This window comes from Lonchura striata, chromosome 11 (assembly GCF_050655825.1).
Source record: "Lonchura striata isolate lonStrDom1 chromosome 11, ASM5065582v1, whole genome shotgun sequence".
In the NCBI taxonomy this organism is placed as follows: Eukaryota; Metazoa; Chordata; class Aves; order Passeriformes; family Estrildidae; genus Lonchura; species Lonchura striata.
The window spans coordinates 9214328-9233891 of NC_140713.1; the positions used below are offsets into that span (position 1 = coordinate 9214328).

The following is a 19564-nucleotide window of genomic DNA, read 5'->3' on the forward strand; positions in this document are numbered from 1 at the left end:
TGTTCTCTACTTTTTTTCTCTTATATGTCAAATACAGGTTTATAATAGTGTATTCTTTTCTTATACTTCCACAGGACACATTACAGCAAAAGCAATTTGTTTGGAAGATCATCGTGCACGAGTCAACACCTCCTTTTGTGGACCAAGGACAAAGCCTTTGACTGAAACAAAACTGTGCAACACAAATCCCTGCCCAGCCTAGTAAGTCCTTTGGGGTTTTGTGCCTGCTGGCTGTGCCCTGTGCCTGGCTGTGCTACAGGGGGAATATTCTTGGGGTGAATTGTTTTCCTGCTGGATGAACCCCTGGTGCTCTGTGAAGGGAAAGCAGGAATTGTTTAAGATGCTCTGCCCAAGCCTCCCAGTGGGGTTTTGGGTCTGGTGCCTAAAGCAAGGGCTGCCGAGGGCTCTGTCCCTCTGCTGGGGTGACTCAGAACAAATCCAGGTTTCCCAGGGGCTCCTTCTGCCACCTTTCCTCATCTTGAATCACTAAGCCTATTTCCTGAGTAAAGTGCTACTCCCTATGTGGAAGCTTGGCCCCATGACTCACATTCCACATATTAGATTAGGTTAAAAGAGTCTTGTCAAGTGTAATTAGTGATTTTTGGACAAAATGCCCCACAGAGTATTGTGATGCCACAAAGAGGACTATCTGAACCAAATGAGCTGTCAGCAAAGCTTCTGGTGCCCACAAAACTATATATGAAGACACTGCCTTTGTGAACAATCTTATTTTCTAAAAGATGTAAGAAAGGTGAGATGCAAAGGAAGACATTGACATATAGATAAGCACTTAGAACCCAGCTGGTCTAAATCAATTTAAAAACCAAGGGAGTTAACACTGATTTATAGTAGCTGAAGTAGGGGTCCTTTGGAAAAAAAAAAAGTTCTGTGCTTATATAATTAAACACAGTATTATGTGTCTTAGGATAAAAATGGATAGATTAAAGGACACAGTGGCCATCTTTCTTCCACTGGTTATTTCACTTTTGGATTCCTGACTTTGCAACCTCAGCATTATTTTAATTTTATATTAAAGATCAGAAGAGCTGTATTATGTTGGACTACACATTTCAGCCTCCAGAGCAGGAGATTTTCTAAAGGAATATGTTGAAAAAATTAAGAGTCTTTTAGTCACTGGGAAGGAAATACACTTGAAGGTGCATTGAAGCAGAAGAAATAGAGGAAGGGTCCAGACCTGGCATCATGTGCTGGTTTTGTTCTGGGATGATAAAATCAACAGTAAAAGCAGTTGGCTAAGCCTGCTCCCATAGTTCATAAAATATCCCATTTAATGATGTTTAATAGGAAGCATTCCTCATCCCCCCCAGTCTAGGAGAGGATGGTGGGGCAAAGCAAAAGATGCATATGTTCTGTAGTGAGTTTGGTTTTACTTAAAAATACATACTTTGCAATATGTTGAACATACTGAAAAATAGTCCAGTAATAGTTTGGAATTTCCTGCAGATTTAAAGAGTACAGAAGAGTACACCAAACCCAAATACCAAATTACACACTATGACCACAAAACAATAAAGATAAGGTTTAAATAATGATACCTTGTGACGAGAGCCCCATGTTACTGCTTCAGCAGTTTCTTTACATTGCGTTTAGCCACATGATTTTCTCAATACCAATTTTAAGTAATCTTTGTAGCCAAACACAATGTTTTCATGTGCAACTTATCTTCTGCCAGGACTATTTTTATCCAATGAACACAGAAATGTATTGTCTGTGATGTCTGCAGCAGTCTGTCTAAGCTTTTTCTGCTTACCTTTGTTTTGATGTGGCATCATTATGCTACAAAGCTCCACCCAAATCAGATTCACTTATATTGGCCACACACAAAATTTTAATTTCTGATAACCTGAGATCCTGATGTATTCAGAACATCTGCTGATATATATTTACCATGAAAATGCTGAATATTCATTTTGACACACAGTGCAATGTTTTTTGTACTGAAATCACAGTTATTCTATGATTTACTACTTTAAAACAAAATTAATGAGTTGAACCATAAAACTAGTACAAAAAGAAAACATGTAAAAGCCCCAAGCACCTCTAGGGAAAAATTGTTCAACTCACTAATTAATTATTCTTAAAATCCTTAGGATATATTAATGCATGGAGGGTCTACATGTAGGACCATGCCTTAAATTAACAGGTTGCCATTCAGCTGAGTGAAACTGTGCCAGGATATCTCTGCTGAGGAATCTGCCCAGAAACTCACAGCATGGAATATTTCCCATAAACCCAACAAGACTGCCAACAGGAGAAAAAAAAAAAAAAAAAAAAAAAAAAAAAAAAAAAAAAAAGTAGGATTAATAAATACCATGGAGGAAACAAAAGAACATTTAATAGCCAGCAAAGAAAACAAAACCCAAATACACCAGGCAGAGCAGGCAGGGGATGGAGGTGACAGATGAGATACAAGTGTGTCAGTTTGGGGACATAAAAGAGGCTCCAGACTTGTAGAAGTCAGTGAAGAATAATTTCTGCATAAAAACAAAGGCTGATTAGTCTGAGTGGGACCAAAATACTGTCCCACACAGAAAGGCACCAGCACTGCACGCTGCTGTTGTTGGATTTCAGAGCTGCCAAATCTGGTCATAATTATTTAGTTATTTGAACTAATGAAAGATACTCTTGGATCACAGCCCAGATAATCTTGGAAAATGGAAGTTTACTAGAGGACATTAAAGTAGGTTTACTGCCCTCTCCTCTGTGAAGAGGAGAGCTTTCCAGGCAGTTATGGTGAATAAACTCTTAAAATGAGCACTTTCGGTCACTCCACCAATGGCCAGAAACATCAAGGCAAACTAATTAGAAGTTGTAAAATGGATTAAAACTCTTTTCTCAGAAGTTTGTAGTTCAAACAAATATTTATAAATCAGACAAAAATGAAACTTCTGATGTTTTCTGGAATTACAACATTACTAACTTTTCACATTAATATTTCTTTGTCCTTAAATTAGTGCCTTTTCCATTTCTCACTATTTTTGGCAGTTCCTGAAGTTGCTAGATACTGAGAGCTGGGACTTGTTCTATTCCCAAAGACATTTTTCTAAAATAGGCTTTTAATGAATTTTTTACAATTAAAATTAGCTTTGTTTTCAGGCAGCTGTGAATAGACAGGCAAATGGGACACTGTGCATCATTCACACATGACGAAGAAAGCTTTCTTGTCACTAAAATTTTATGTAAGCAGCTATTCCAGTGGTCACGGGATTGATGCTGTGAGAAACTGTGGAAGCAGGATTGGCCAAGTGGTCAGATGTGAGACAAAAACCTTTTCTATGACATAAATTACTGAAAATTTGTCGAATTGTTTAAAAATCTTCAATTTCAGTGCAGGGTCTTTGAATAAGAGTTCTCAGTGAGTAATCATTTAGTAATTCATAATTTCTTCTGCTTTTTCACTTCTGTTTTCCTATCTGGCTGTGATTATGATCTTATATTGGAAGTCTTCAACACAAAAACACTCTGTTGCATGTTTGCAAAGTGTCCCACAATGCCTGGGGACCCACTCAGAGCTTCAAGAATAGAAAATAGTGAGCAGCTCCTGGCATTTCAAAACTGAACTTAGCCCAGGCAATTGGCAATAACCCCTCAGACTTTGTGTCACTTGAGAGCCATGATGTGTAAACTGCAGCGTCCCCGTGCCTGAGCACACATTGCCCAACAGCTTGTGCTGGTTAAATTGCCTCTGTTTTATTTTTCTGCATCCACTGTCTGCCAGATTTATTCATCTGAGGATATGTAAATCATTGAGTTAAAGAATCATAAAGTCACAGTGTGCTTTGGGTCAGAAGGGACCTTAAAGCTCATCCAGTGCCACCCCTGCCATGGCAGGGACCCCTTCCCCTGCCCCAGGCTGCTCCAGCCCCAGTGTCCAACCTGGCCTTGGGCACTGCCAGGGATCCAGGGGCAGCCACAGCTGCTCTGAGCACCCTGTGCATCCCCCACCCTCACAGGGAACAATTTCTTCCCTTATATCTAATCTAAACCTGCCCTCCTTCAGCTTAAAGCCATTCCTCCTTTTCCTTGTGCATTCCCTTGTGAAAAGTGCCCCTCCAGCTCTTCTCCAGGCTTCCCTCAGGTACCAGAGGGATGCACTTAGATCACCCTGGAGCCTTTGTTTTTCCAGGCTGAACAGCCCCAGCTCTCTCAGCCTTTCAGAGCCTTTTCATTTCCTCAGGACATAAGTGGCAGGACTCTTTTAGAAATCAAGTTCATTTTTTTATGAATACCAGTAGGGCCAGTAGGGTTTGACAGAAATGCCAACATTTGTCACCCTGTGTGAGTGGAGTGTATCTCAGCACAAACACGGTCAGTACGTACTCAGCTAAATTCTACCTGATCTAATTCTATCTTCTGAATACTCCACCTGCCTCAATGGCAGCATCTCTTTCAGTCCCTGTGGAATTCCAGATTCCATGTGAGAGTCATAGGCAAGCTGGTTCTAGTGGATAAAAGCTATAAATAAACAATACTTGTTTTTCTAGTTGAGAGACTTATATTTCATCCCTAGCAGAAAGTTCCATGCTTTGACAATAGATCATTAACTGCAGCTTTTTGATTGCTTGAACAGACCAGTACACCAGGAGACAGGCTGAGCAGGATCTCTGGATAATTCACATTTGATAGGTGGCTGTTTTTGTTGATTTTCTACAGGTAATTGCACTCCTGTTTGTAACACACATTTCCTCCTTTAAGCTGGTCAGCAGGTGAATGGAGCACATGCAGCAAGTCTTGTGGAGGGGGACAGCAAAATCGTCTCATTCAGTGTGTCCAGAAAAGGGCTTTCCAAAGAGAGGAGGTGGTGGCCCATTCCCTGTGTCCTGTCACCACCCCAGCACAGGTGCAAGTGTGCAGTAGTCAGGACTGCCCACCCGAATGGAGCCCTGGCCCGTGGTCTCAGGTAATTTGGAGAAAAACTTTTATTTTTTTCTGCTGGCATAATGAAAATATTGAAAAAAAATCTCCCTGAAAAGAACAGAGCAAACTTTGTGGAGATCAGTGCTTTGCAAGTGGCTTTTTTCTTGAAGACAATTTGCAAACCATGTTTGTATAAACATGTAAACAAAATGTGCATTGTAACCAGCCTTCAGAAGAGCTGGCACACGAGGGCTTGCCAGACGTGGGCACATGGTGTTCTTTTAGGTACATACAAACAGATGGATAATTCTTTCTGGATTCAGAATTTAAAGCTCTGTGACCAGCAACCCCCTATGAGATTACTTCCCAAGGAGTATTGACTTCTCTTAGAGATGGCAGGCAGTCAAGGGATGAAGAAATATTGGGAGTTAGAGTTGATATTAATGCACATGTGTATATGGACTATGGATTGATAAACTTGTGATTTACACATTCACTACTCACTTCTGTGCTTTTGCCTTTGTTAGAGTAACTCCCCTGCAGCAGTGCTGCTGCAGGTATTGCCATAAGGGCAAATTCCTTTGTGAACACACTGCTTTACACACCTGACACTGAAACACCTGAGCTAAAAACACACAAAACTCACCTCTGCTCCATGTTTCACTGCTATTGATGCTGTTCATGTAAGGATAAATGAAGTATCCTTCAAATAAATCACTCATCTGGGTTTTAAGAGAGAGCTGACAGAACCCCTAGAAAAGGATCTACATTAATTTTATTTTTACATCTTCATTTAGTGAAATTGAAGATGGATTTCAATTAGCTGAAAATTTATTACTTACGTGTTCTATTCTTGGTGCTGTTACTCTTTAGGTGTTCAAGAACATCTTGACCTCAGCATCCCCAGCTGAGCAGGAACTGCCTCTACAGGGAGTGCCCTGTAATGTACCATAACAGATGAGTAACTATTCAGTAGTCCAGCACAACTCTCAAAAATAACTTTTTTGTCCAGTGTGTCTGAAGAAAACCTGAGTGTGGCAAATTATATAAACCAGGTTTTCAAATGCATTCCCACTTACAAACTTCCTTGCTTCTAAGGCAAATAAATAAATAAATAAGACAATTACAAAAAAAAAAAATCTGTTTTCCTCCTCTTTAAGAGGTGTAAAATTCAAGTTGCAATTTTTAAATAAGGCCATAAAAATTAAGTTCACCCATCTTGCTGAAATATAGGGAACAGGCCTATTGTACAAGTTAGTAAAGGTTTTAAGATTCAGCTGAAAACTGCTTTATTGCAGACATAAAGGTGTTAAGAGGAAAAAAAAACATAACATCATAGAATCACAGAATGGTTTAGGTTGGAAGGGACCTTAAAGCTCATCCAGTGCCACCCCTGCCATGGCAGGGACCCCTTCCCCTGTCCCAGGCTGCTCCAGCCCCAGTGTCCAACCTGGCCTTGGGCACTGCCAGGGATCCAGGGGCAGCCACAGCTGCTCTGGGCACCTGGGCCAGGGCTGCCCACCCTGCCAGGGAACAATTCCTTCCTAACATCTAATCTAAACCCAGCCTCGCTGCACAAATCAGTGTTGTTTTAAATGAAAAGATCATTTTGTTTGGGGAAGGATTAAACCCACAGATTTTCAGCAGGCAGATATTTCTGTTACATCCTCAGCACAATGGTGCTTTCATGAAATCTTTTAAAGACATTTGTAATTTGATATACAGAGTGATTCTGCCTTGGAACATGCCCATAATTATTAGTAGAAAGAACAGTTAGAAGAGGATGCAAGAAGGTAGGAAGCTGGCAGCATTATTTCAGGGCTTTGCTTCATTTCCTCACAAATGGCTCATTCGGGCATTTTGTTGTATGTAAGGTGGTGCAAACTACAGCATGCCTGTTCCACTGAACCATGGCTCAGCAATGGTTATTTATTCTGGTGACTGGTCCTAAGCTGCAGCTGGCAACTAAAATATCTCCTTAACCATTGTATCAGATTCTGTCTCTTTTGGTGGAGGAGTTATGTATCAATTCCCTGGGCTGTTTCCTCTGCCTCGATCTCATCCCTCTAGGCCAAGGTGAGGACAAAATGAGAAATAGCTGAGAGCATCTTGCCATGGAAGATTCTGTGGTGGGAGCTTAGGACCAGCTTTCAACTATGCTGAGCAGGGAAAAAGCATTTTGCTCACAAGTCCAACTTACCTCATCTACAGAAAAGAGATATTACTTGTCTGTTCTACATGGGGGCTGAGAGAGTTCACAGCTTACATTTAAGAAAATACTTAGGACAATGTCTTAGAAATGACACACAGATGTTACTGTTACTTATTTACCAGTAGAATTTCAAGTTTACTTCTATCACAATGGCAGCTGTACAGCACATTAGCCATACTTTCTGTGCTCTGCTGGAAAATGCAAATTATGCCAATTTTTATTTCCTCCAGTTCAAAGAAGTGTTTCTTTCCATCACAGTGCTCCAAGACTTGTGGGAGAGGTATTAAGAAACGAGATGTCTACTGCAAGAGTCCTGGTTCTCCCAAGGTGAAATTCTTGCCTGAAAGCATGTGCAGCACAGAGCCTAAGCCTGAGTCCCAGCAGACCTGTGTGCTCGGGCGCTGTCCCAGAAACGACCGGCTCCAGTGGGTGATTTCTTCCTGGAGTGAGGTAAACTGGTTTGGTTTCATGGCTCACTGCCTGCCTGGGCTGCTCTTGGCAATGCTGGCTCAGGGACACACAGAGACCACGGGGAGGAAAGACAGCTGAGCTGTGGTTTGAAAATCAGGTATTCTAGGCGAGGAGCTGTAAACCCCAGATGTGGATGGATGTACCCCAATGCCCTTGTTAATCACTGACTGGAGTTCATATTTCAGTTTACACTTTACAGAGCATGGGCTTTGTGGGATTAGTTCTGCGATGCTTTTATAATGCAGTTTGGGGTGTCTGACACATCACACCTTCCCCTTTTCCTGCATGTGCTGGGGAGGCTGCAGAAGCTGTGCTTTGCCTCTGCAGTGCTCAGCCTCCTGCGGGCCCGGCCTGCGGCAGCGAGAGCTCAAATGCGGCGAGAAGAGCATCCACGGGAAACTGGTCACCTTCCCTCAGAGGAGATGCAGGAACATCAAGAAACCAAACACCAACCTGGAGGAAGCTTGTAACAAGGGTGCCTGTCCATCACAGACCTTGTATAACATGGTGTCTGGCTGGTATTCCTCGCCCTGGCAGCAGGTAGGAATGGGAAGTCAGAGGTGGCATGGCACAGAGGAGCTGCCTCCAGTGCTAACAGGCCCCTGCACGGAGCCATTCCCTAAGGAGGACCACACCACAGCCACTGAGATGGGATGCAGCTGGTCCACATCCATCATGTATTTTGGTGCAGCTCAGAGCTTTGTCCTGAAACTGAAGAATGTCACTTAAAAATGTTATTCATGCTTGAGAGGCGCTACATTCCACACCCATTTTCCAACACTTTCTTCTCAGTCTTCTTCAAAGTGCATTCTGGTTGAACTACTGCATATCTCCATGCACAGTGTATCTGAGCATCTGCACAGATTGCCTGGAATTCCCTAAATACTATGATTAATTGTGGGATCAGTCTGTATTTGTTTCTACATTCTTGCAAGCAAGCTTCTGTATTTCTGGAACTTACCTACTTTAGGAGTCATATATCAATGAGACACGCACCCATTTAATGATATTTACATGAAACAATGTATGCCTGACAATTGCAATCAGATTAAAACAGCCACATTTATACTAAAGACAACTTTTCATGAAGCACATACAAGTAAAAGGCTTATTAGTTTTAAAATACTTCACAGGTCTTCCTGCAAACCCATAGTGGTTTTCCCCAGATACTGCTATAATTAGGGTGCTGATGGGAGTTTTATCTGTGTTCAGGCAGCAGGGTTGGGCCCAGAGGCATAGAGATCAAAAGAAATCCATGCAGACAACCAGGAATAGGTTTCTAAAATGTTCAGTTTCTGTCTCGATGCCTAAGTAGAGGAACCAGATTTTCAGCTGAGTCCTTAAATAACCACAAGACACACACGTCTTTGAAAAGTTGGCCCTGATGGGGCTTGGTGGACAGCAGCACACCTGATCCTGACCTCTCTTGCTGTGAAAGTCTCATCCAGTGCCCTTGAAAGCTCCCCCTTTGGTTTTCAGGGGCTCTGAGAGTCTCTGCCATGAAAGCCAAGGTTTTGTTTTCCCTCTGCTCAGTGCACGGTGACCTGCGGCGGGGGAGTGCAGACCCGGAGCGTGCAGTGCCTGCGCCAGGGCCGGCCAGCTGCTGGCTGCCTGCCCCAGCAGAAACCAGCTGTCCTGAGAGCCTGCAACACCAGCTTCTGTCCAGTCCCCGTGAAAAGAGGTAAAACTCTGCCCAAGATGCTGCAGCAGGCTTGTTTCTTAATGTTCTATACTAAGCAAACATCACCTTTGCCTAACCACTGGCCTGTTCCTTCATAGATGTTTTTTCCCCAGACTTCCAGATTTACAGTAACTCTCTGATATTAACAGCATCTCTTCTCTTAAAGTAGACTTGGGAGTACAACTAGCACTGGAGATTTTAAAAACGGGCGTATGTTGAAAGAAGTATGTGAAAAAGTCATGCTATTTGGTTCTGGACTGCACCTTTATTACTCTCTTGTTGAAAAACACAAGCATTTTATCCTGGTAGTGCTTTTGATGAATAATAGCAACTTTGGAACTCAACAATTCTTATGAATTTGCCATATATTTTTAGTCTTCTAGATTCCACCCAGCTCCTGGGATTCCAAAATTGCTTTACCTAGAATGTCCTTCTTACTGCTTCTGACCAGTGCATGACATGCAGTCAGGGAACATTAAATTAGGGTCTCTCTCCACTTTCATGTCTACTCTATCTTTCCACCTCTTCAGTATGTGAAGGGAGGGGGAAACAAGAGGTTTTGTGCCACACGGAATGAGGGAAGGGGAATTCTCTCAGCACCACCACAGACAAAGAGTGGTGCATTACCCTGTTCCAGAGATTTGCTTACAGGATGGTTACTGTTCGTGACTCTTTCCTAACTGCATGAAAAATGCTCATGGAAGTCCATGTTTGTCCCAATAATCTGGTTATCTAGGTATGCTTAAGCACTTTAAACTACAAATTTCAAAATACTGCACATAAATTGACTTGTTACCTTTTTAAAACTGGGGGCTGAAAGCAACCTCTATAAAACCTAGGCTGGACTGTGTGAGGAAGGTGGTAATGGAGCTGGGAGCAGAGGTCAAGCTCTGGCCCTGCATCTTGTAAACTGACATTAGCCAACCACCCCCACATCTGCCCAATTCCTGGCATTCCCTGTGCACAAAACCCCTGTGAAAGCCAGTGAGATCCTAACAGACCATTCTGCTGCATCAGCCCCAGACATGCAGGCTATCAGCCTCATCTATCAGGGGACCTGAATCCAAACAAGGATATGGAGATGAAATGGTCCTAAAAGGGATAAGTAAATAGTTCTGCTGTTTTTATCAGTAAATGTTCCTAACGCTTCAAATTAACATTCCTTAAGGCTTTTGCTGTACTTTGGCGTTTCTGTATAACTTCCTTTTCTGTTAGGGTATAGCAAGGACTTTTCTTTCACCCTGTTTTCCACTGCTATATTTCATGTCTGAAGTACTGTCTGTTATTAATTTTGGATTTGGCTTGTTTCTCTCTCTCCTCACATCTGCAGGAGCCCTTTCCCCTTTATTATACCTGGGTCATCATACTCTAGAGATCAATTATCTCCTTGCTGCTCTCTAACTTTCTGTCTAAAGCAGCAAAAAGAGAGGAAACCAGCTGGGCTGGAATCACTTTGAAGCAAATCAGTCTCTATTATCAGCCATGCAACTCCAGCTCAGTGATCACAGGCAAGAAATTAATGTTTCAGGGAGAGTTTGCACACTTTCCTAGACAAACTGGGTCATTTCCATCCCTCTCTAGATGCAGTTACGGTCACCATAACTCGTAGTAAATCCAGCTGCTTCAAATGAATGAAAATCTAAACAACTTATAAATACTTGGGTAAATAGAAATAAGGACCTGACTGCCTGATCACCATCCACTGAATTTTGTGGGACTCTGTGTTCCTTCCAATAGTCCTTGGATTAGGTCCCAATTTCAGCCTTACCTCTGCAATGTTAGCATTGCCCTCTGATCTTCAAAGGGGACATAAGATTTATTAACGTGGCTTCATTAGTGCTTATACTTTTTTTTTTTTAAACAGTAATTTCTAACTTTTTTTTTAATTCACCCTTACATGGCAGGAGAGCTCTTTTCTGTCTTCATCAGAACAGGTTTCCTTCCTTGGTGTGGTGTGTGCTTTTCATCTCTCGTCTGCTGTGGGCCCTCCCAAATTCTGCCTGGTGGCAGCAGGTGAAGGAATGGGAAGTCTGGTGCTGAACTGCAAACTGGATCCCTCCTGACACTCCATGCAGAACAGAAAGGCAGTGCAGTGGAGTGGAAAGGCTGCACTTCAGCCCTGAGCTCCCCAGTTCCTGTTCAAGAATAGTATTTTCTTTCCCTGCCATTAGAATTTGAAGACAAACTCATGTTTTTAAAACCAGAGGAAAAATGGCATTTTAAAATAATAATAATTATTAAAATTATTTTCTTTTTCACTCAAATAAATTTGAGGGTGATAAAGGCATAAAAAATCACCTTTGCCATCATATAAAAGGGAATAAAAAAAGAGCAGTGGTGATTGAACCAAAGAAGTTGCTATAGAGAGATGGATATGCTTCCTGGCCAATGGAACATGCAGAAGTTGTCTGTGCTCTGTGAGGGAGCATTTATCTGCTGTGACTCAGTAACTGATCTGAGAATGCAGACAGTGGTGGCTAGATTTTTGTTCAGTCACCTTGTAAATTCCTTTTATTGACCATGTAAACAGTAGTTCTGAGAGCTGAACAAAATCTTTACCCATGCTCACAGGAGATTTCACATCAACTATAAATTTTGCTAAACCCCATTGAGTCTTACTGCTCTTTCAGACATGGTGAATTTGTTTATAAATCACCCATATGAATCATCACTCTCCTCTTTTAAAGAAACATAAAGCATCCACTGCAAAACTGGAGAGAGGAGCAGCTACAAGGTGTTTTTAAAGCAATGGAGCTGTGTGTATAAATGACATCTGTACATAAATTGAAGAGTAACAGGATTTTAATTGAAAAATATAATTTGACTGTATTTGTAATTAAAAGCTGGGCTTTTGAGAATTAACCATGGTTAGCAAGTCTCTTCTCCCATTACAGTTAATTAAGATTTTGCCAACATGGCATAGTCAAGGTCCTAAAAGCCTGATTCATGACACCTAACTAAAGTGTCTGCAAAAAGAGATTTCTGAGGTTCCCTGCAGAGGAAAAGGAAGATAAAGAAGTGTCTCCAGAAAGTGCTGGAATGCAAGAACAGAGGAGAGCCCTTTGTGCAGGGCCCAGGCATTCCGAGTTCTGTGAGGTCTGTGTGCAGCTGAACTCCACGTGATGATGGTGATGGCAGCCAGCAACTGGTATCAAATATGGAGCAGGCTCATTTCTATGAGTACCCGGCTTTGGAACAACATTTATAATCAGAGATGTAAAGACAGATGGGTTTTTTTATCCTCTAATGTGGAACTTCCTCCTGTCTTCCTGAGCTACAAAGTGTGCTCCAAATTTTTTAATTCCTTCAGCTTTTGCCCCCCTCCATAATATTAATTCTATCTCAATCAAGTTAACAAATCTCTTGGCAAAAATTTGATGGCTCTTAAAATAAAGCAAGAAACTAGTATTTTTGAGATGAAAGCTCATTCATGTTTCCTCTCCTTTGAATTGAGTCACCCACTGTGTTTTTAATATTACCAAAGGCATACAAGGGTGTGGGACTATTGCCCGACTTGCAGACTTGCTAAAACACAGTCTTACCATATTTCTTGGGTTTCTCTCCTTCAGATGATCCTTCTTGTGTGGATTTCTTCACTTGGTGTCATCTGGTGCCCCAGCACGGTGTCTGTAACCACAAATTTTATGGCAAGCAATGTTGTAAATCATGTACAAAGAAGAACTGATAGCAGCGTTCATCTGAACCCTTCAGTGACAGGAGTCTCTCCTTCAATTTATGTTGGAATTGTGTCTGCTTTGAGGCAAGACATGGTGCCACATAAACCACTGATGGAAGAGACATTTTTTCTAAGGGAATGTCTGAGGTACAGTAATTGTTGGATATATGTTGAAAAAGGAATGTTTCTTTCTTATTTTTTCTTAATTTGCTGACCTCACTAAAGCACAGGGTACTATGGATCACTTGAACACTGAGACTCGAGGGGAAGTTCTTTCTTTAAAAGTGTCATTTTGCACTGTCACATGTTACAAGGAAGAAAATAAGGCAAGGGAGCCTTTTCTGGCTGATTGACCAGAATGCAAAGCAGGAGAGCTTGGCAGCTGGAGGAGGAAGCAGCGTGGCAGCAGGACAGATCACACCATCAGAACGTGTCCTTTCCTATTTTTTGTGACTGTTGTCCCAGGGTGAGGAAGCTGTTTGCTACCCCAGAGGGACATCCATGGCTGAGGGCTGGAGAAGGCAGTGTCACACGTGTGGCCACCAGAAGTAAATAGTGCACTACAAAGATATTATGGTGCTTCTCTACCAGACTTGCTGCTGGAAAAGCAAGTTGTGCATCATTCTAATGTTTTTATAATTTTTGAAGAATTCATTTTCTGCTTTGTGTAGAAACTCAGAGGTGGTTAACTAGTAACTTGAAATGTATTCCTAGAAATATGCAGCATTAGAATATTTGGACTTTAATATTGCTCTGTAACAAGTAAAATAGAATTTCATATTTCAACTAACTCAAGGAACTCAGATTGATTGAGCTCAATGGTTATATTTTCAACTTTCTAAGCTCATTAGATATGTAATTTTAAAATTTAAACTTGATATTTTTAAGTAGTTTTGTTTCAGAAGCTAATTGTTTGAATGCTAAGATACTGAAGAATCTTCAGTCTTCCTTCTAATCTCAGATCTCTCTGCAAATTTTGGTTCATCCATTACCCAAAGGAAATAAGAATATTACAGTCCAGCAATTCATGCTGAACTTCTCTAAACAGTTATTTATTCACATGTTACACACACAAAACAAAAACAAACCATAAAAAGATAAGTTGATTATTCACTCTTACCAAATAAAAGTCAATTCTATTTTTATACACCCTCCTAATACTTGTATTTAGTTCAGAATCTACCAGCAAACAAAAGAATTGTAAAAACGCTAATATTTGTGGCTGTTCAGTATCGAGATGTTTGAAGGCACCATGTATCAAATGGTGCCATTCAGAAGGTTTCTGCATCGAAAAAACCCCAACCTATTTGCCAAACCCATTCCGAGACAGAGCTGTGTCCTACTGTAATTTTCTGGGGAGTGCCTATGAGGGACATATTTATCTAATTCCACCCAATCCCACAACTTTGTTTGATGAATGTAGTTCAGTTTGAGTGTTTTTTTAAAGTATAGTTTCGGTGTAGGATTAGCCAGCTCAGCACTAATGCCAGACAGTGGTCACTTAAAATTAGCAGTTCCTTCTGAAACAATTTAAATTAAAAACATGCATTCTATGTTGCTTTAGGAAATGATTGGAAACATATCTCAACCTACACTGCTCTGTCTTGATATTGGACATTGTGTAATTATAATCTTTTTCCTAGGAAAACTACAAGGTTGTTTTTGTTTTGTTTTTATAATTGTCCTTTTTATTATTTGATGTAAAATAATTAATTTATTAATGCATAGCTTTTCCTTTATATTTCTTTGCTCACTTCCTTAAGTGAGAACTGAGGAAAGAAAATGGTAGTGTCACAAAGTATGAATTATGGTGTAAAAAAGCAAAAACTATAAGTGTAATATTTAATTATTTTATAAGCTTTGTAATAAAACACTCTAACTGTTTCATTATATTTGGAATTGTAAAATTCATGAATAAAATATGGAGGTTATAAGTAAATATCAAGTGTTATAAGTGCTGTGTGCATTCCCTTGAATCTTTGTTGGTTGTCCCACAAGGAGAAGGTTATCCTGTTTTTCTGCTGCTGTGTAATTGGGAAAATGAGCCCAAAAAGGCAAAACTGAGCAGAAATCCATGGTTTAATTTGCATGACAACACAAGAACTAAAATACACAACAATACATGTGCAAGACAAACCTGAGCTGTCACTCCTCTCAGAAAAGACAGTGGGAACTGATGTATCCCAGAACCAGGAGGATTCTGCCCAGGCTTTATCTGCAAGGTGGTATTCAAGATAAGGGGCTTCACTCAACACAGCAATAGGTTTAAGAGCCTCTCCCATCTGCCTGAGGATACTTGATTTTTCTAAAACTGGCCAAGAACTTTCCAAGGCAATCCCTAGGAGGGAGGGTATCATTTCACTGATCGTTTCAGATATATTCTCCAAGATATACTGGTGCTTTTCCCTTCATTCAATCACTCAGTGTTCTCACAAGAGCCAGATATCCAGAGGGCTGTTGATAGAAATACTGAGATGCCTCTGACACACAGTACAATCCAGTAAGCAATAACAGATCAGTATGCTCCTGAAGGACTCCCAGCAAGAGCTCTTTGGAATGGGATTTGGACTAGTGATTTAAATAATTAATATGCCCACATGGGAATTCAGACTATTAACTGCTTAGTGTTTGGGGCTAGAATTTTGGAACTCAAATGAACTGATGGTTGTCAGTGAATTACAGTGTTGGAGGGAGATGTTGAAAGAGGAAATATTGCATAAAGATGTGCTATTGTGCACTTGGATCCCCCCCAAGTCCACAACTGTTTTATTGCTGAGCCCTTACAACGGTATTTGGTACACAAAGCTTGGCAGTTTTCTGGAAGAGTGTAGCTGCAAGGCTCACTTTATAAAGCAGAATGGGGTCTTTTCTCAAAGGAATAGCTCAATTTCCTGTGGTCAGATTTCATCACTCAGGTAAAGGATGCATCTGCCCAAAACTCAAACAGATATTTAATGAATAGGTTGATTGTGTAAATCAAACTCAACTCTCTCAGATGCCCAGAAGACATGAAATGCTGGAGACAGATGAATGTTTCACTGCATGTGGTTTTATGGTAACACGATCCATGTCCCATATTTCCTTTATTTTTCAGCAAATCCTATTCAAAAGCATCAAGAAAATAAATTAACATTATTATTTCTGTTGTAATTGAAGTGCAGCCTTACAGAGTCACTGAGAAGCCAGTGTTCAGGGCTGTGTGCACAGGTCAGGAGAGGCTCAGAGTCCTGAGTGTTCCACCAAAAACTAAGGAAAAAATCACATTATTAGGGACCTCATGGTTATTAGGAGGAAAAGTGCTGCTGGTGGCTCACTGTCTGTGTGGACAGTGCAGGACATCTCCAAGGCAGCTCTGTGCAGGTGAAATCTGAAGGAACAATACTGAGGAACTTTATCCTGATGCTGCTTTGAAATTAAAAATGAGGCATGTTCAGTGCTGAGTCCTAACCAAGATGGGACTGTCCTAGGAGGAGGGAAATCCACGTGGATCACTTACCTGGCAGTTACTGGGGACTGAGAAGTGAGGATCTGGCAATGCAGTAAAAAAAAGTCAAAAAAGTCCTGAAATAGGGAGATGCAGCTTTCAGGACATACTTCAAATTCCTCCCCAGGCACTACTGTATGAACATCAGCGAAATCAAGGTGACCTCCCTGCCTGCTTCCTGCTCACTGGGCACCACCACTGTGGGTATTCTTCATCCCCTGCTCTTCAGGACAAATCCAGGTCCAAGCTGGGCTGGAATGTGTCCTTTGGTGTAGATCACACTCTGGAGTCCTTCCCCTTCCCACGAGGACAGTCCATGGCAGAGGAGCAGTTGGACCGAGCTTAACCAGCCCTGCAATGGTTATTGACAGCAGCTGCCTCACAGTGCCATGGGCAAGCCACAGCCCCTGCCTGGAGCACAGGGAATCAGAAACACACTCTGGCCTTCCAGCAGCCAGCACACACCAGGCAGGGCTAAAGGAAGGGGAGAAACCATCTGACACCTAGGCTGAGCTAGAGACAAAAGCATTATTCAGTCATGAACAGAACCTGTTTTATAATTTCTGGATTCTGCCAATGGAGGCAGGAGCCTTCAGCTAAATTCTAATTTCCAGGCTTACTTTGTAAGCATTAAATCAAGCTATACATGTCAGCCTCAACACGGCTGTGTGCCTACTGCAAATAATGACAGATCTTTAATACCCCTTTGCGAGTGACCTGAGCCTTGTCCTGCAGGGCAGCCTGCTGCTGGTTAGACCACAGGTGCCTGGACAGGTTAATAAAGTCTCCCCAAAAGACAGGAGGACTCTTGAGCCTCTGCAATCCCCGTGGGTTTATTGAAGAACAAAGACAAGGAGACGGGAGCGGGAGCAGGGAGCACCTGCACGCAGGGGGAGCTGCAGGAGTGACTGGGGAAGGAGGGGCTGGAGTGTATAACTGGGAAAGGAAGGGGTGGCTGGGGTACAAACAGCCCAGTGGGAAGGGGGTGTAAGGGGGGAGCAGGGATGGAGTGGCATAAACTGGACCAATGGGAGCAAGGGGAAGGAGTGGTTAACTCGAGAGAACTAATGGGGAAACAGAGAACGTAGAACTTGCTAGAACTAAAGAATGGTACAACCAGTGATGAGCATAAACTGGGGAGGATGCGACACATGATGGGCAAATCTTCATTTACATGGGAAGGTGGGAATCCAGGGGCAATACTTTTCCTTGTACCACTGTGGTTTCCCATGGCATTCCTGGACAATCCTCCCCAGGACCGCCTCCCACATCCCTTGGGCTGCCAAACATGAATTCATTATATTCTGCTGAGATAATGTTCACTAATCCTTTCATATCAACATAGCAAAGCTGACAAAAAAAAGCCCATTCAAGAAGACTATAAATGGGTTTTTATAGGAAATGTTTACTAGTGAAGCTCTACCTGTGGAGACCAAAGAGATTTTGGAGGAAAGCATACACAAGAATTTTGGTTTTTGGGATCTTCTTTTGGACCTTCTCAAATCACCACACCTGAATTTTGTCTGTCTGATAAGAGAAACTGAAGGGATTCTCCACAAAGCAGTAATGCTCTACCTCTGCTTCCTCTGCTTCCATGGAAATAACAGTCCTCTATTCTCTCTGTTTATAGCTCTCTCCATTGATATTTTAAGTGGATCAGAGCATTTCAGTCTTATTGCTGTCAGCAAAAAGCTCATCAGCTCAGGTTTTGTAAAAATAAACTGCAGATGCCAAGCTGCCCAGGACTTCTATGAGTCTGGGCTTTGCTGCTGTGTGGGGAAAAATCAACCAACATAGACAATAACAGGCTGTAAACACAGCTCTCTCCCATTAAATATAGGATATACTTCTTCAAACTGTATCATTTCCCACAACTTTACTTGGAGGGGTTTGGTGTCCACTTCCAAACTACCAGTTGCAAACCCAAAAGTGTGTATAAACAAACTGGAACATCTCACTTGAAAAGCATCCAGCTATTGACTGAGGCTCTCAGGCACTGTAAGTCACCACGTCACGCAAACCTGAGCTGGCCTCGTGTCCCGTGGCCACTTAACAGCTAATGCTGACTTTTTGTTTTGTTGTTTCCCAGTTGCAGTGGAACTTTTAATGAAAATCATGAAGTTGGTATAAGGTTATTGTTCAGGTAAAATCAAGTGTCAGGATTAGCCTGCTAATCTCCAGCTCCAGCAGAGCTGTGTGACGTTTGGCACATGGACTGGGGAGCAGAGCAGTGCAGGTCCAACAGGCTGGTACAAGCACTGAGCTCTCTAAGACATGCTGTACATCTGTCCCACTCATCAGCTATTGCATTTGCTCTTTAGCACAGTGACTCTACCCTAGAACTTGCACATCGTTGGGAATCCTGCCCAGCTTCACCACTCTTCTACTAAAGAGTAAGGCAGAGTAAGGTGATAGTAAGGTAGTGGTATGAATAGTAAGGCAGAGCTAAAGCACCTGTGCCTTCATGCCTCAGTGCAGGCTGGGTGAGAGCACCAGCGAAAAATCTTCATCTGGGGATACAGAATTTCACAGAACTACTATCCCTGCCCTCCGTCAGTGGGCAGCCATTCCCCCATGTCCTCCCCCATGTCACTCCAGGCCCTTGTCCAAGGTCTCCTTCCAGCTCTCTTGGAGCCCTTTGGGTACTGGAAAGCCTCAATAGGGTCACCCCAGAGAGATTCTAGGTTTTGGTGCACGTATTTTAACCTCTTCTAGAATCTCCTGTGAATTTGAATATTTGACCTGCTGGATTGACTCTACTGTAGGGTCACAGATTGTGTTTTTGCAGGTTCTTCACTTGTGCTGGGCAAGGGAAAGAAGTGGGACAGAAGAGTGGATCCTGTTTCGATTCATTCTTTATTCTACACCTGTGACATAGCAGCCTGCTGTGGTCAGAGACCGGATTTACTAATACCAGTGATCACTTTCAGCATTTAACCACCTCTCTCTAGATCACTATATCCAGTATCCCCTTTGGTTAAATGGTTCATTTTATTTAGGGCAGGAACAACTCACACTTCATGTCTGTATAAGGGCAAGTGCTGTGGGTCCTGGTGTTAATGTGTCATTGTCCTGCTGATAGCCCTGATCTGCTGAGAAATTGTGACTTAGAGGGAGATTTAAACTCCTCTTTTAGTTCAGAGATTCCTCTAATCAGGCCAG

At 42.0% G+C, this 19564-nt stretch overlaps 1 protein-coding gene across 6 annotated transcripts in view; it reads left to right on the forward strand.

Moving 5' to 3' along the window:
* The window catches only part of ADAMTS18 (ADAM metallopeptidase with thrombospondin type 1 motif 18), a 78668-nt gene extending 63811 nt beyond the window's left edge, over positions 1 to 14857 (forward strand). For 5 of the 6 annotated variants that reach the window (XM_085589457.1, XM_077786294.2, XM_085589460.1 and 2 more), the window contains 6 exons: positions 75 to 201; positions 4717 to 4921; positions 7349 to 7540; positions 7889 to 8101; positions 9095 to 9242; positions 12812 to 14857. In XM_085589457.1, the coding sequence (XP_085445583.1) occupies positions 75 to 201; positions 4717 to 4921; positions 7349 to 7540; positions 7889 to 8101; positions 9095 to 9242; positions 12812 to 12927 (1001 nt within the window). In that variant the 3' untranslated portion in view covers positions 12928 to 14857. The remainder of the gene's footprint in view (positions 1 to 74; positions 202 to 4716; positions 4922 to 7348; positions 7541 to 7888; positions 8102 to 9094; positions 9243 to 12811) is intronic. The other variant, XM_085589462.1, reaches the window with a different exon arrangement.
* Positions 14858 to 19564: the final 4707 nt, after the last annotated feature.